This window comes from Balearica regulorum, chromosome 3 (assembly GCF_011004875.1).
Source record: "Balearica regulorum gibbericeps isolate bBalReg1 chromosome 3, bBalReg1.pri, whole genome shotgun sequence".
NCBI lineage: Eukaryota > Metazoa > Chordata > Aves > Gruiformes > Gruidae > Balearica > Balearica regulorum.
Window position 1 is genome coordinate 92,477,825 of NC_046186.1, and position 16,384 is coordinate 92,494,208.

At 47.2% G+C, this 16,384-nt stretch overlaps 1 protein-coding gene across 3 annotated transcripts; it reads right to left on the minus strand.

The window, feature by feature from the left end:
• Nucleotides 1-2,079: 2,079 nt before the first annotated feature.
• Nucleotides 2,080-14,602, minus strand: CCDC167 (coiled-coil domain containing 167). Of its 3 annotated transcripts, XR_012834650.1 has the most exons (5): nt 14,476-14,602; nt 7,234-7,328; nt 5,066-5,118; nt 2,746-2,933; nt 2,190-2,319 (listed from the first exon to the last, which is right to left on the minus strand). XR_012834650.1 is itself a non-coding variant. In XM_075748999.1 (4 exons), the coding sequence occupies exons 1-4, from the start codon at nt 14,512-14,514 to the stop codon at nt 2,228-2,230; spliced, it is 279 nt and encodes a 92-aa protein (XP_075605114.1). In that variant the 5' UTR covers nt 14,515-14,602; the 3' UTR covers nt 2,080-2,227. The 3 variants fall into 3 exon arrangements, 2 of the variants coding, with proteins under 2 accessions (XP_075605114.1, XP_075605113.1); XM_075748999.1 differs by lacking the exon at nt 2,746-2,933 and having other exon boundaries at nt 2,080-2,319; XM_075748998.1 differs by having other exon boundaries at nt 2,080-2,933.
• Between the last annotated feature and the right edge of the window lie 1,782 nt (nt 14,603-16,384).

Genomic DNA, 16,384 nt, shown 5'->3' on the forward strand with positions numbered 1-16,384 from the left:
GTTTACCTTCACTTCTGGCTTCCATGGCACTTTTGCCAGGTCTTCCACGTAAATCAGAAGATAATACGTGCTTGCTGCTTGGCCAAAAGCAGTCAAAATTGCCCCTTTTTGTTGTTGTTGTTCTTGGCTTGTTTTTAAACATAGGTTGGTAGTGAGGAGGAAACTGATTTAGGGGTTGTCTGAACTGTGCCTTAAAGAAAGCTATAGTTCTCCTAGAATCTATAGCAGTTGTATAAATTCTTTCTTCTTTCTCTCCACGCCCATATCTACAATTTGAATAAGCTCTATGTAGCAAGACATGGAAATTTTCACTTGTAGGTATATAGGTGCATGGGTGCCCTGTGCCCCACCCGAAGAAGCCAGAACAAGGATGGCGTGTTGTAGAGGTCTCACCTCTAAGGCCCAGCATCACACATAGGTTTTGTGCTCATTCTCAGCACACAGTCGAATGTCATCCTGCAAGTAGGCTGTGCTCTCTGAGCTTGGCATGCTTCCATGTCTTCACAAACAAATTGTCTCCATATACCCATGTATTAATTCTCTATAGTTTGGTATAAATTTAACTTAGCAGGTGCAGCTCCTTGCACCAGAGAAAATTATATGCAGGCTTGATCAGTGCAGAACCACAACCCTGGCTAGAGAAGCAGCGCACAAGTTGGCAGGGTCTGTTGTTGGTCAATGGAAACTGGAGGAGGCAAAGCTTGGGAGTGAACGGGAGGTGAGCTTACAAGTAGATGGCTCTGAATATTGTGCAGGGGAGCTGTTCTGTTTCAAGTTCTGGCCAAAACTGAAGTGGGTCCAAGCTGCTTTTTCCACATTGGTGACTATTTGCCCTACCAAAGCAGCTGAGGGACCACATGCTGTTGATGCATCCTCTTGCTGACCTGTAGACCCCCTCTGCTCTCAGTAAAGCACTGGTAAAACATGTATGAAAGAAATGGTGGCCCTTCCTCCCCGCCCTGCAAAGAACAAGAGGCCTGTCACTGCCAGTATTTTGGCAAAGGCACTTCCATGAGGAATGAGGAGTTGTCTCTCCCTGTGGGCAATAAAGAACCTCCCAACTGTGTGGTTTGCAGGCCTGTGTGCAGTTGGCTTTTTAAACCAACCAGTAATTTGAGTTCTGGTGCTGCTTTGGACTGCCTTGAGGCTGTTCCAATGCCAGCAAAGCATGCTGTTCCTTTTGCCAGGCTCCTTTGCTAAGTGTTGTGTCCTCCACTCAGGGCTTTGGTCTCCTGCAGGCTGGCGGACAGAAGGGTGACTAGGAAGTACACTAGGGTGAGTGTAGGCCTCTGAGGGTGCAAAAAAACCCTGGTTAGCCTGCAGGCTAGCTTTTATAAACAGATACTTTCTGTTCACCTAGTTGCCTCCAGCTCCTCCTGATTTTAATTTGCTTTTATTTTTAATTTTATTTTTGATGCACTGAACTTTGATTGTGAATTCCCCCTTCAAGAAGGCAAGCATGAGCCACCATGCTACTTGCTTCCCTGCTGCACGGTAAATAGGGAGGGATTATGTTGGGAAGGGGGGTAAGGAAGGTCTTGCTGAAGGGAATGTTTATGTACATTAATTGCACAATGTATTGTTACTAGGCTGTGTATCATTTTGTGTTGACTTCTCTGCTTTCATTGTCTCTATTAACCAATACAGCCCCTTTAGTTCACAACAGTGCTTGTTTACTTTGCTTCCCACAAAATTCTGGCCAGCAATGTGTGTCAGCGTGGAGACAGAGAAAATGCCTTGCACAGTTAAATTTTCAAGGCAGTCCCCTTTTAAAGGCTTTCCTTGCAAGTTACAGCATGCTGATGGCTACCTAGTGTATGTCCCTGCATCAGAATAAGGGAACTGCAGGGGACAGTCTCCAGCACTCCTCTGCAGCATGCCAGGCTGCTTTTCAAGTAGATTCCAGGCCACAGCAGACCAATAACCCGGTGAGACCTCGCTGACCAGGGATGCCAAGCACAAACCCAGTCTAGGCTTACGGTGGTGCAATGCGTGCCAGCGGGGAGCGTCGGATGAGAATAAAGCAGGGGCTGAGGGGCATGTTACAAAACATGAGGTGGAAAAACAAAAATCAGGAAGTTACAAGGTCAAATTACTTTATTGAAAGCCCTGCAGAGGCACTTCCATCCCTGGGAGTTGGTAAGAAAATCTCTTCTGTGAGTGTTGATTCTCAGAGGCACAAAACGGCTACCAAGCTCTGATGCACTGGAGAGGTAGGTAGATCTTCTCAAAGCTCAAATCTCAAGTTGGATGCTACCTGCTTGCAGAAAGCAATACCTACCTCCTGTCTGTTTTTGTGGGGGTAGGATTCCTTTGGTCCTGTAAGTCAGTGTGGAAGAGGAAACATCTTTGTTTAGCTCAGCTCTGGGAACAGGTGAGTCTTTAGGTCACAATACCCATGTTACCCTTTGATTCAAAGAGCTCTGTGTCCCTTTGGCTTACGGCTGTCACCAAGAAGGTGGCATGTATTCTGACTGGGCTGGGCAGAGAGCACTCGTCTGCAACCACAGAGGCCCTCTTCAAAAGGGAGAATGTATTGCCTTCCTGCATCAGGCTGGATGGTCTTGACTGCATTTGAGTTAAGACAGTACCACCTCGAGCTCTGCTTGACCTTACTGCTAACCGCAAGTGTACTGTGATTTCTGGTTTGTCTCCTGTTGCCCCCAATTCTCAGAGAAAAAGCTTCCCTACAACGAGGCCTGGAGAGGATAAACGAGAACAGCAATTTGAAATGCTGATCCTCACCCTTGGGGGAGGCACAGTAGTGAGAGGAGGAAGAGGTCCTTGCAGGAGAGTCATTTGGTCAGCAGGGAGAATTCTTGAGTGCAATCACATCGTCCAGCAGGCGTAAATAAGAGCAATCAGCAACCCCATGGCCACAGCAAGGGCAGCATTCTTGCGATTTTCCTTACGAAGCACACTCAGTTCTTTTTCTGGGAAACAAACAAAAGCCCTGCCTGTGAATGTTCTGTGTGTTGTGGCTACATCTCCTTTTAAAACTGTCCTAAAAGCACAATGCTACCTTTGGGATCAGTATGCAAAGCTACCAATTAGAAGATGTGCTGAGCAGGAAGTAGACTAGCAGGAACCCTTTCATTTGCTGACTCCCATCCTGTCAGTCTCAGTAGCTGTGCTTGGGACTGCTTCAGGGCCAGACCCGTTCCTGTTTGCAAGTGATCTTGTTCTGGGGGCCTCCTAAGGACAGAATGGGCCATTAGAATAATTGCTAGCTCCCTAAGGGAAAGAAGAGGGTAGAGAGCTATTTCTACTATCTTCTAGACAGAACAGCCTTGTACCTTTTCCCAGTACTTAAATTTACTTAAATACAACTGTGGCCAGTTTTGAATGTTGCAGAATCTGGGTTCTCTTGTGCCTCAGAAGGATAAGTGTGGAACAGGTCTGAGCTTGGACACTCATTCTTTTGGGGTCTGCTGCTGCTTTGTAGAAACATTTTTCCTGGCCCTGGTTTACAAAAGAAGAAACACAGATGCAGAGAGAGGAAGGAAGTGGCTACCCAAAAGCATGGAGTTCTGCTGCTCTCCATTTCTGTTCTGTTGCACAAAACTTCGCTGGATGGTATAGGCAAGAAGTGAGGCCTACAGCATTACACACTGCATGCCCAAACCGCAATAATTGTTTTTCCAGGCAAGGCTGGGTGCAGACTGTCTCTAAAGCCAGGCTGCTCCTGCTGCTGAATTCAGCTGCAGTGACCACACCAGTTACTGCCTCTGCAGCAGCAGCCTCCAGCAAAAAAGCCCTGGTGCTGCAGGTTCCCAAACTGGTGCTGGTATCAAGAGAGGCTTTGAGCTGTTCTTTCTGCCCCACATTCTTCATGTAGTACAAGCATTCTTGTGCAGTCACAGAGCAAACTGCTTGAATCTGCAACGCTACAGTGGAAGCAAGAGGTCACATAACCCTGAGCACAGCAGTGCCAGCTTAAACTGATGGAGCAATGCCATTGTCAGCGACTGCAGTTCATGGCCTCAAGTGTGTCAGCTGGAGTAAACAGAGATTTAATCAGAGGCTGTAGCAGTGATCTAAAAAAACTGTGTGCACATGCACTATCATCTGTTCTGTTCCAGGAGGAGCAGCCATCACCATTAGGTGAGGCTGTTGCTGCTGTGTGAGCAGCCTGTCAGAATCCTCAGTTGATGCTAGCAGTGATGGCTGACTGCTGGTAAAAGGGTGGCAGTGATGTGCAGTCTTCTGCCATCTCTAGTAGCAGGCCCTTAGGGAACAGCTTTGCATCTGTTTACAATAACTGTTAGTCTTCTGGAAACAGTCCTTTAACATGAGTTAAAATTACAAATTTGCTGGCTCTACCCCAGCTTTCAATTCTCCAGGCCTAAAAGAAAACTGTGCTTGCTTTCCCTTGTCTGAGCTCTGGTGCTTGCGTTGCTTCAGACCGCTGTCAAGCAGTTAGCACAATGATCAACACCAGGAGCCGGAAGACGTGCAAAGCAGCATCCCCAGCAGGATGAAAGTGCTGTGTGGTAGCTCAGAAGGACTCCCATTTTAACTGTCTACAGCAGGACTTGCAGCAAGGGAAGACCCTGGCTCTCTAGAATCGCAGGTTGCTCATCAGTGTGAATCCCTATGGTTGTGTGCTGAATGGCCCCAGAAACTTATGCAGTAAGAATCTTCCCCAAGGAAGGTATACTTTGCTACACTCCAGATAGCACTTGCCATCTTGCTTAGCAAGCCTCTATTAAAAAAGGAAAAAAAAACCAACAAAAAAAACCCCCACAAAAACTAAAAGGAGGGGTGGGATGTTAAAAGGCACTCTGTTGGCTAAGATTATCTAAAGACTGGTAATTTGGGGTATGTGAAAGGAACAGCTTTCCCACCTCATTAGCTGATGCTTTTTTTTTTCCCCTATGATAGCACAGCTCAAGCAAGAGGATCCAGACTCTTATTATAATATGCTGACTAGGTTTCCCTCACTCTAGCTCCCTTCGGTTGAACCTAAATTCAAAGGCAGAGGTGGCAGGAGCTTGGAGATGAAGCTAAGCTGCAGCACTGATCCCATCCATCCCAGAGGGGCCATTTTTAATAAAGCTCTTACCATAGTTGTCAGCTTTGGTCATTAGTAAGTTTCTCTCTCTCTCCAGTGACTTTCTGTAATGAGAAGAGGAGTTCATTACCTGCGAGGCACAACACAGCCTATTTCTTTGCTTACGTGATGGAAGAGAGACTGTCCCACTGCCGGGGATGCTGCTCACAGAACGAGCCCCTTGCCCTTCACTGCAGAGAGGTGACAGTTTAGAAACCCCCAGCTGTGCAAGGGAAGAGATGCTGAATCCAAGCCCAGTAACAACCAGTTAAACCACCTGTTATTAGACCACAGGCTCAGAATAATAACAATTAAGTCAGGCCAACCCAGCCCTTGTCTTAAACTGCACAAGATGATTAATTAATATACAGTTTAAAATATAAATGCAAAACAAATTGCCTGAAAGCAGCAGCGTTTCCATTACGGTAGTGAGGACACGGTCATTCCTTTCAGACTGTGTGCATATAAACAAACATGCACTAACCAATTATCTCTTGGTTCAGAGCAGACAGAGAAGGCTTAAGTGTAACAGAGTTTGTTGTTCCCCTTGGGGCAGAGCAAGAACCTGTAGGAGGAAAGAGATCCAAATCCATCCGTACAGCTAGTTAAGTAAGGGATGGCAAGAAAGCGAGCAACATCAGAGCAGCAGAGGAAAGGGCTCTTAAAGGCAATTGGGGAAAGGCAGTGTGGAGTGCAGCCAGGAGGAAGTGAGAAGACAGATTTACCAACATGACCGAGCTGGCACTTACTTAGAAACTGGCCTTGTGAGGAGAGTCAAGGGAAGAGGCTTTGCGAATGAGATATGAAGAAACCATGACAACTGAACTTCAAAATGGGAAACCAGAGCTCTCCTTTGTTTACTACTCACTGAATCAGTAATTCTGACTATGGTACCTTCCTCCAGGGTTTTTTTGAATGGTCTGGATTAGGGCAACGGAATTTCTGTTTCCATCTCCATCCAAGTTAGTTATAAAATTCAGAAAAGGCCCCAGGAATATCTATTCCTACTTCTTTGCTCTAGAGCCTATATTTCAGAGAAAAATCATACAGATATATTCTATCCTGTCAAGTTACCACAACTGTAGGCTTGGTTGTTGGCCACCTAAGTACCAGATAAAGAATACAGACAGTAAACATAAGAAGAATGTAGGCCTAGGAAAGGACTGTTGAGATGAGGAGTTAAAGAGATAAGTGACAGGAGGAGACAGAACCCTGCTCAAATATGGATGGGGATATAAAACCCCAGTAAAGGACAGGAGGAGGCAGGGAGAGGGGGAGAGAGAGAGTGGAAAGGAGGAACAAAGAAGTTAGGTTGAGGTTGGTAAGTATCAGGGTGTGGAGATACCACCACTGCTAGGATGATTTCTAACTGGGTTCTGTAGGACAGTACTGTAAAGCAGACACCAGGACCAACAGGACTGCTCCCTGGGCCTACGATTGAGCTTCCCAGCCTTTCTTGCTAGGAGCACAGCAGTAGGATGCTGGTAACTGGAACAATATCCTCAAGCAGAGAGATAGCAGAATCAGCTGGGAGATCTAGGATCTCTTGCGTCACACTCTAGAGAAATAGCAGGTTCTGCCTGTGTCTCCTACAAAATGCAGGTCAAAGTCCTTGCCTGAGTCCCAGCTCTAGAAGCCTAGAGTTGCCTCTTCCATACCAGTGACAGATTTCAGGGGGATTGTCCCTCTTCCCTTTCCCAAGGAAAGCCAGTGTGTCACTGCATCCCTACATCCAAGCACAGATAGTTTTCCTCAGCCTCTTTTGCAGTTGCATCCCAGCCTGGTTTGGCCCTCAGGAGCTGCACGTCTCCTCTGATTGAACTCGGTCAGCTTCAGAGAGGCTGGAGTAGCAGCATGCAGTGAACCTTTGCCAGAATCACAGAGCTGTTTCGTAGCAGGCTAGGAGCCAGCTCTGCAAATGAACTGGCAAGTTTTGGGCACTGCCTGGCTAGTTGTGGTGCAGGTTGGTGAGTGAGGCTGTTGATAAGATGAAGCTCTCTCCATGTATCACTGAACTCACCCTGGCAAGTTCCCCAAGTAAGCTCCAAGCTGGGGGAAGAATCTTGTCATGAGGAGCCACACATCCCCATCCCTTCAAGAGCCATTGCTCAGTACTACAGCAGGGTGACAGCTAGCTGAAGTGCACAGCCACAGCTGTGAAAGAAGGTGGTCACCAATACCTTCCTTCAGGGCTGAGCTTCTCCCTGCGCAGCTTAAGATCCACCTCCTCCATGCTCTGTCTGCAGCGTGCCAGCTTCTCCTCCAGTCCATCAATCTGAAAAACACACCAGTCACCGTCACTTCCTCTCCCAGCTAACACGGATCCATCCCCACTCAGATGGGAAGGGTGGCAGCTCAGCCACTCCACCTCCTTCCTCCCTAAATCAAGAGAGGAACAGCCCCAGCTCTATGTAGAGATCACAGCACAGAGAGCCCATCACCTCCCAGATCAGTCTCTATTATACCCCAGGTATAATGTGACATTGTAATCCCAGACACAGCCAAGCCAGCTCTAACACTCCCACTTGTGTGGCTGGCCAGCACCTTTTTGCTCAGATCTGACCCTGCTTCAGCCTGTTCTAGTTTCTTTGCATGTGGCCCCACAAGCAAAGATGCAATCTAAGGCATCCTTATGCAATTAAAAGAGGATAAAATGAGAGAGACTGGCCTTGTCCAAAGCCTGAGGGACAAAGTCTTAATTTAGTGCTGTGAACAGGTGCAGAAGTTCATGGGACATGACTACAAAGCACCCTCAGGTATATGTTTGGGTGAAGTGGAGACAAAGGGGAAACACTGATACCTACCCTACTATCTCTTTTACCCAACTAAATCTACAACAGCAATAGCAGTCTGCATAGTATGCTCAAGAGAGCATTTGCCACCACCTCCACCCTGCCTGCATGCCTTTCACCTGCAACAAGTTCTAGCAGCAACATGCAGAAAAACACTGGTCATCATCTTGTGTCTCCTCATCAGGTTTCCTAGCAGCTGCCCCCCCCCGCTCCCCGCTATGTCTTCCTGTAGAGGGGAGTAACTGTGGATAAGTACAAGAGGTTTGATCTACTTGTGTGCAAATGGATTGCCCAGGAAGGAATCCTACCATAGACAACAGTTTTCCTGGGAATCATTCCTCTTTTCTGCCTGGCAACCAGAGTGTAGACATCTTTAGGAAAACTGTCTTTCAGGCTTGCTTCCAGGAGGGAAACAGTGGGACTAATCAGATAATACAAACACAACATCCTAACCTGAAAAAAACCCACGGCCTTGATGCCCTGAGGAGGCAATGACCACTTTGTAGCTACTTAGCACTACACTCCTGTTGTGTCTGATTCTCCAAGCAAGGCCAAGGCCAGCTAGATTGCTGGCAGCACGGCTCCTTCGTGGTGGCAGCCTTCAAAAAACAGAAGCTAAGAGGCAGCACAGTCCCAGGTAAAGTACTGAGGTGGAATGAGACACCAGCTGCCTGGACACCAGCCTCAGAGGTGGCCCAGAGCACAAACGCTCCCATAAACAGTGATATGGGAAACAAAATCAAAGGTAGTGATCCCTAATTATTGCTGCTTTGGGGATCAGTTCTGGCCTGAGCTCATTAGCAATCTCACACCTTCTGCTCAGGAAAGGCAGGCAAGCATTATAAATAAGCAGAATGGGAGAAGAGGCTTCACATAAAGAGGAGAACAAAGCAGACTGCAAAAAGGAGTTTAGCCAGTCACCTGAATAGTCTCACTGCAAGGAGCACAGCAGAGCTGGGGAAGGGGACACATGTAACAAGGCTCAAATCTTTGCATCTTACCAGATAGCAATTTCAAAGTCCCCTGTCATGAGGCAACTCTGCCAGGGCTGTTGAGATGCCACGCTCCCCATAGGCACCTGCACAGCTTCCCCCAAGCCCAAGGGGAGCACCAAGGCACATCCCAGAGCACAGGGAACGGTGCTTCTTTGTTTGGCACTGCCTGTGTCTGCCTGGACAGAGACACAGATATTTTTGAAGCAAGTTAGCTGAAAATGCATTAGGTCCTGGCAAAGACAATTGTCATCCACTATAGCTCAGTCAGTGGAATGCATTACCCCAGTCTGCTTCAGGGCCAACCAAGGGCTTCACCCAAGTCAGCTCCAACCACGCTTATCAGCAAGTTAATCTAACAGCAGAGTGCAGCAGAGTGGAGGTGGGCAGTCCATCCAGTCCAATTTGAGAATGGCTGTCTCCCTCACCAGTTCCCATCACTTGCAAATGACTGTGTCTCTGCTCCCTGATCTGTTGAAAACCCTCACATACACACAGAGGAAGAAGTACTTCAGCACGTGTTACCTGGCTTCTCCTTAGCCAATAAAGTTATTAAAATGCATCATGCCTTCTCTGGAAACATGTTTAAAACACATGTTAAATAATACAATTTAATGAGAGCTTTGGTTAGTCAGCTGCCAGCCCCACCACTAAATTACCCACATCACTGCACTTCCTATCCTCTCCTCCAAAACTGCTCCTACTGCTCAGTTTGCAGTTGCTCTCGCTAGTACATTCTCTGCCCATACTTCCGTCATTTCATGAGACATAACAAGAGGATATTCTGCCCAACTCTGCTTTTACTTTCTGCTGACTAAAAATCTCCAGATTCCACATAATACTTTAAAAGTTTCAACTGGTTTTACTGCTCTTAAATCAAAACCAAAGCTTGGGTCCCCTGCTGGAGAGTAATAATTTCCTAATAAACCACATGCCCTAGAACTGCACCATCAGCTTTGCTGAGCTGGGGGCACAAGGGACAGAAAATAATCCAAAAAAAAAAAAAAAGGAAGGAAGGAGGAACACATTGCTGAATGAACAAAATATTTTTCCTCCAGAATCTCACTATTTCTTTTCTTCGGGTTAGTCTGGGACATTAGGGGTTGTAAGGAAGGATGAGAGTGAGGATTCCCAGGTGTTTTCCATTTACTGTGCCTCAGTTTCCCTACTTGTAAATTAGGGCAGTACTATCTGCCTCCCAGAGGTGACTCATTTACATAAGGAGCCTCAGACACTGACCCAAACTATGGGCAGAGCGCTATCTTAATATGACAGTGCCACTGCCTCACTTGGGATTTGGGATCTGTTCCTGCAAGCTAGGAGTCTCTCAGCAACTCAGCCATCCAAGTAACTCTTCACTGTAAGGCAAAGGAAAGAGAGAAATAGAAAATAAGCACAGGGAGAAATCAGAGTAATGCCTGGGAATTACTGATTACTATCTGGGTTGCTCAGGAAACTCCCAGGGGGGCATAGTTTGTAAAGCTGTAGCACAAGAAAACCTGTAGAGCTTTGGCATAGTTCCCTGCAGCAGCTCTCCACGAGAGCAATCCTAGACACAGGTACGCACCTGAGCTGCTGTGGATGGAAAGCTTTCCCTCCTACTAACTAATACACGAGAAGGTTAGTTGGGATATGCACCTAGGTGTATGGGAAGCCTGTGTGAAAAAAAAGACCCAAGCTCAATTAGCTGAACCGTCACTGCACTTCACACTGGCTTACCTTTTCAGTGACAATCTCAGCACGGTGGCTTATAAATTGCAAAGATTACTGCCCCGACTCTCCCTTCCATGAAGGGGATCCTCTAGGACAGAGCTGAAGTGCAGCACGCAGAAAGCTTACGTGACAACTCCTCAGGTTCACGTGGCGTGTGGCAAGGACACTGGACTTCACTTGCATCAACATCTTTAATGAAACAGGTCCTTCACATCCAGGCAGCAGCTCAGGGCACACAGAGCTGCCCTTCTGCTCAAGAGCCACTCCAGAAAATCAAGTCCCAGCAGCTTTGGATGCACACAGGGATCTAAGACCAGATGCCTCCCTTGCTCCACAAGGTATGACAAGGCATTGAGCCATTTCTGTTGAATTCTGGCAACACTCACTCACAATCTGGAGACCTTTTTAAACCAAAGAGACCTGGAGCGGATTTCAATTCAAACTGACTTGCATGCTTATTACAAATCTCATTTGTTGGGACCATCTTGGGCAGGGAGCCCGAAATGGCTCACATAAAGGCACAGACAAAGGGAGAAGAGAAAAAGAAGCAGCTTTGCTTACAGAGTTGAGCTGGATCCCTTTAAATACATTTTGTAATGAATTAATAAAAGCTTTCTTTCCAGCAGAAAGGCTAAAAGCGCTTTTCAAGAACTGGCATCCACCCTTCGCTTTTATGAATTCCCTAATTAAGATACTGGCAAAGAGCCATCACACATACGTCAACATCCAACAGTGTTAGGTAATGAGGTTTTCATCTTCTGACCCTCATAAAACAGATCAAAGCCAACTGAAGAGGTGGGGGCAAAGAAAAAAAAAAACCTTGCCTGAGCCATCTTCTCATGCCTTGTCACCTGCCAGCACTCTTGAGCCATTCTTTTCCAGAAGAATTAGTGGTTCCTGCATCCACAAATTCAGCTGGATTATTAAAATCAGTCCAGCAGAGACAAGTTTTTTTTAAATTCAAATGCCAACTTGCAGTTCATGGACACACTTCCATTTTCACCATGCTCTTTGAATCATTTTGCATGCTGGCTAATCATTTCACAGATGCTGTGCCCACAGCGTCCTTCGAAATAGTTACCAGGCAAGCTACTACACAATAGAGGATGATCCACCAGCAAAGGCTAAGATAAATCCTGCAAATCAACCCTCTGTGTCGGTAAAGAAGAAAGGGCTGGATCCTACCTGCAACCTCCTCCTTCAGCCTTGCAGAGACCACCCAGTCAGTCAGCCCACCCTGCCTCAGCTCAGCCCAGCAGCTTTGCAGGACAGCACACAGCTGTGACCATGTGGCACCACCCACAGCTTTTCAAAAAAATCCTGTAAGAACAGCTTTACTGAGTAAAGACTACGTTGGCCTTTCCCCTATTCTTTAGACACTGATCAGCCACTGCCTTGTCAGAAGCAGTAATACACGTAACAATACTTTCTCCAAGCACGCACTCAACATTTTGCAGCTCAGGCACTGCCTGAGCACAGGGTGCTCTCTTTGCATTTAACAGCCCACCTTTTTTGCTTCCATGTTGTTTTTTTTTTCCTCAGTTGTCACCTGAGCCACAAGTATATTTTTAAGGGCTACGACATCCTCTGGCAAGGAGTTTCACAGCACAGCCACAGGTTATGGGAAGAACCAACCCCTCCTGTTTGTTCTGAGCTTGTTGGCTGCTAGTTTCATTTGACAGCCCTAATTTTGTATTGACAGTGAATGTTCATTCTTTGTTTAAAATTACAAATAGCATACAGAGTAAATAGACCTATATAGGGTCCCCTTGCAATCATGTTTTCAAGCTTAAAAGGACCTGGTATGCTTAGTTGTTTCTTGCATAGAAGTCTTCCACATCTTTGATCATCCTTGTCACTCTCTTAAGATCATTCCATTTTCACCATTTTGCTACAAAATGGACCAGTCTTCCCAGTTTCATCTTCCTGATTGGTTTCATCAGGAAAGTTCTCTGCAGCTCAGCACTGTCAATGGGACTGTCTGTCTAAGGACTACAGAGCTATATGAAAGGAGAAGTGGCATGAGTTTAAACCACCACCACATTATGGAGACACATTTATATCAGTTTAAACCAGGTCATATCAATTACACCTGCAATTTGTAAGTGCAAGCTAATCTGATAAGTATCCATATAGAAAATTGCATTCATTTAGCATCATCACTTCAGTTAAACAAGCATGACTCTGCCTAGATTAGGCCTTTCAAAGCTAGCCATGCATCATGTCATATTAAGACTCATTTGGAAAGTTTTCTTTACAATCATAATAGCTCAGAAGGTAATACTGAACCGAATGAAAGTTTAAATTATGAAATCAATATCTTGGTTGTAACGCATTTCTGACACCTGAAACACAGCCCTCTCTTCCTCTGACTTAAAGGGATTTTGTTTTCTTCCTCTCTAACTTCTGTTCAATACCTTTCTCATCACTGTAAGGAGAAAGGATTTTATCTTTTTTGTAGTATCTTTGCACTGAGAGGTTTCCATCTATAACGCACCAAAGAAAACTAGTTCTACAACCCTTTTAAAAGTAGTGTACTATCATGACAACTTCTAAAAAAAAAAAAATCTAAAGATATCACAAGTCCCCAAACACATTGCAAGAATTTGCTGTAGCAGCTACAATCAGTCCCTTTTCATTCTGTGACCAGCAGGTCCCTGACAAGCTCACCCTTTTTAGCACCTCTCTTTTTTTAAGGTAGATCCTACCATCTCAACTCCCCTTGTCCATCACATCTCAAACAATGACCACCAAAAATTTATTATTTCGGCTCTCCCCACGAGGCTCGCTGAAGAGAAGCTTGGACAGTCAGCACACTCCCCTCTGAACTCCCTTTGGTGGTTACATTTGGGTTAGAGTGCCCAGAAATGTCTGTTTCTCTAATGAAAGCCAAACTAGATGAAACAGACCAGAAAACTACTACAAACTGAACTCCCATTCATACGACATAGTAGGACACTCACCTTTACATTACTGATTGATGAAGCATCTATGACAAGCCCAGAGTCCTTTCCTTGGCCTTTCTACCCTGGCTATCTTGCTCTGTTGTGCCTGTGCTCATCTGAAAGACTTCAGGACAGAGAGGTGACCAGTGAGATTCAATGGAGCAGTTCTGCCCCATTTCAGCCATTTGTTAGGAAGGTTCAGGCTTTTGCTGTCCCCAAAGTATCCACAACCCACAGACTTGAACTATAGGCTCTCCACTGCCTCTTCCAAGTCAGTCCAGACAGCACCCTGTGCCAGAATGAAGTCTGCTTCAGAGAGACATGCCTCAGTTTGTTAATACAAAGCTTAAACAAAACTTAACAGCAGCCCTCCTGCCACTCAGGAGATTACAAAACACCCAAGCACAACAATAAAAAGGCAGCTTTAGAAGGAAGTCATACTCTTAAAAACCAGTCTTTTCCTCTTCTCCTTGCTGTGATTTACAGGCACATCACATGCTGGTTTATCACTGGGTTCCTCAAAAGCTGCAGCCTGTGCCCAGCACACTGCTGACTCTCACCACCACACACACAGGCCAGGCTGTGCACAGACTTGCTAGCTAAGGGCAAGAGATTGCCCCAGCACCCCCCCCCCCCCCCATGGGCTCATGCACTTACTGGTTCAGAGGCAATGGCATCAAATGCCATCGCTCAGTCAAAGGCCTAGGACAGAGGAAAAGGCTTTCTGCTTTCTGCTTGCAGGAGGGCCCAGCACAGACTGTCCCACCTCAGCCTCCTCCGCTGCCATCGCACACTAAGATGGCGGCCAGGCACCAGCACAGCTTGACTGGAGTGGCATCCCTGAGTCCCCACTGCCCCGACCCTCCCCGACACCCCCCACTCTCCAAAGAAACGCTGCTTCGGTGGTGGCGGTGTCAGCCACCTCGCCTCGCCCCTGCCAAGCCCGGCCGTGCCCCACGCCGCCCCCCACCCCCCCTCACCTCCCGGGCCACGCTCAGCCCCTCTCGCCTCCTGCCCATGGTCCCCAGCCTGACCGTAGCCGCGCATGCGCAGCCTCCCGCTCTACGCCACCGCCCGAGCGCGGCCACGTCCGCACGACTGCCGCCATCTTTGTGAGGGGTTGCGCTGTGGGGCGGCCGCCATCTTGGTGAGGGCGCTCCAGTTCGGCCCCCTTCGGCGAGGCCGCCCGGGGATGGTGGCGGCGCTGGCAGTGTGAGCCCGTTTCGGGCTGGTTTGAAGACAGCCGAGGACGTACGGCAGGGTGGCCCATGGCAGCCAGAGCAGTGTCTGCTGCTTTGTGCTGCCCGTAGCCAGGTCTGCCCGCTCCAGCAGATGAGGGATGGTTGGGGAAGGACCAGCAGGCCGGGAAGCTGAGGTGGGACCTCTCGGGCCCTCTCAACCTGCCTTGTCCCGTTTCTCCACCCCTCAGAGACGCCTGTTCCCTCGGGCAGGGGTCACCAGTGTGCTGTCTGGCAGGGCGTGCCTTCTGGGCCTGCCAGAGGGCAAATCTAGACTGATCGGTTGGTTTTCCTCCAAGGGGAGCCAGCTCGATCCTGCTTCAAGGTCCTGTGCTGCTCAGGGCACTCCAGGCCAGCTCTTGTATTGCTGGGGAGTTGGGGCTCACCTAGGCAGAAGGCAATCTCTCAGAAAAGCAAGGCACCAACAGGACTGCTATTTTGCTGTCTGTTACGATCACTGAGAATTTCAGGTTGTCCTTGGGGCTTCCTTCCCAAACGCTAGCTTTATGCTAAAGCAGCTGCAGGAAAAGCCAGCTGTTTGATCTACCAGGAGATAGCACTTTATGCATTCTAGCCAGTTCATTGCAAGATGCTAATCACAGTGTTACATATGCATGGTGGCTTTTGTCCTGACCCAAGAAAGCTTTTTATGAAACACTGCTATCTTGTATTAAAAAAAAAAAAAAAGAAACACCACTGAAGTGCATCTGTCTTCAGGGTAGGACATGACTGCTACATGATAAGGAACAGCAGAGCTATTTGCTGACCAAAAAATGGAAGGCTAGGCAGCAGCAGCATTTATTAGACACGCAGACTGAATTTTCATTTTGGTTAAATACCCTCTGCTGACTGAAATTTTGCTAGGATGGCAGGAGTGCAGATGCCTGTCATAGGAGAAATGATAATACTAATACCTAATTAGTGTGTTTCACTTCCAAAAAAAAAAAACCCTACATTTTTATTATGGGAGGTGTATGTGTTGGTAACAGCATCAATCTAATTTTCTCTCTGGAGAAAATGAGGGATAGCTGTACTTTTCTCTACTTCCTCGATCTGGTACTTTAAGGTACAGAGCCTACGCTGCTGAACCCAAAGGAGCCAGAACCCCCACCTCCAAGGTGAGGCACAGCTAACTACTTTCCAAGAAGCAGCAGCAGCAGCTCAGAAGGCAGTAAAAAAGCTGAGTAGGACCCAGCCAGCAGCCCTGGGAAAGCACAGCACCAGGGGGAGGGAGAAAATGAAGAAGTGGGAGAATGTTATTTTTTCCCCCCTTAGACAGAAGACTTGCTTAGTGAGTGTAAATACAATCTTAAAATGCATAGAGGTTTGAAGGAAACCCCTCTGTTATGGTTTGCAATGGGATGGAATAGCCATCAGTTCAGCAGAAAGCATTTTCTCCTTTGCAAAGGTGAGTATTGATTCAGGGGAGGACTGTCAATTCTCACATAGGCGCTTCTCCACAGAGAAACACACATGGACCATTGTGCGGCCAGACGAGTGTGACCTTTGTTGTCACATCTTTTGGGAAGACAGAAAAGGGGAACTGGTTCTTCCCTCACAAGCAAGCTACCGTTCCCACCATTGCGAGCAGCACTTTTCAATTCACATGTTGCTCCTTCTGCCCCTCCTGAATCCATCAAGCTGATAACCT

Bases quoted from the DNA above. Each gene is read 5' to 3' on its own strand.
- CCDC167 (XM_075748998.1), bottom strand. From the start codon at position 14,514: ATGGGCAGGAGGCGAGAGGGGCTGAGCGTGGCCCGGGAG. The intron at 7,329-14,475 runs GTGAGGGGGGGT...TGTGTTTTTCAG, and splicing joins GGCTGAGCGTGGCCCGGGAG to ATTGATGGACTGGAGGAGAA. The intron at 5,119-7,233 runs GTATTGGTGACC...TTCTCATTACAG, and splicing joins AAGCTCAGCCCTGAAGGAAG to AAAGTCACTGGAGAGAGAGA.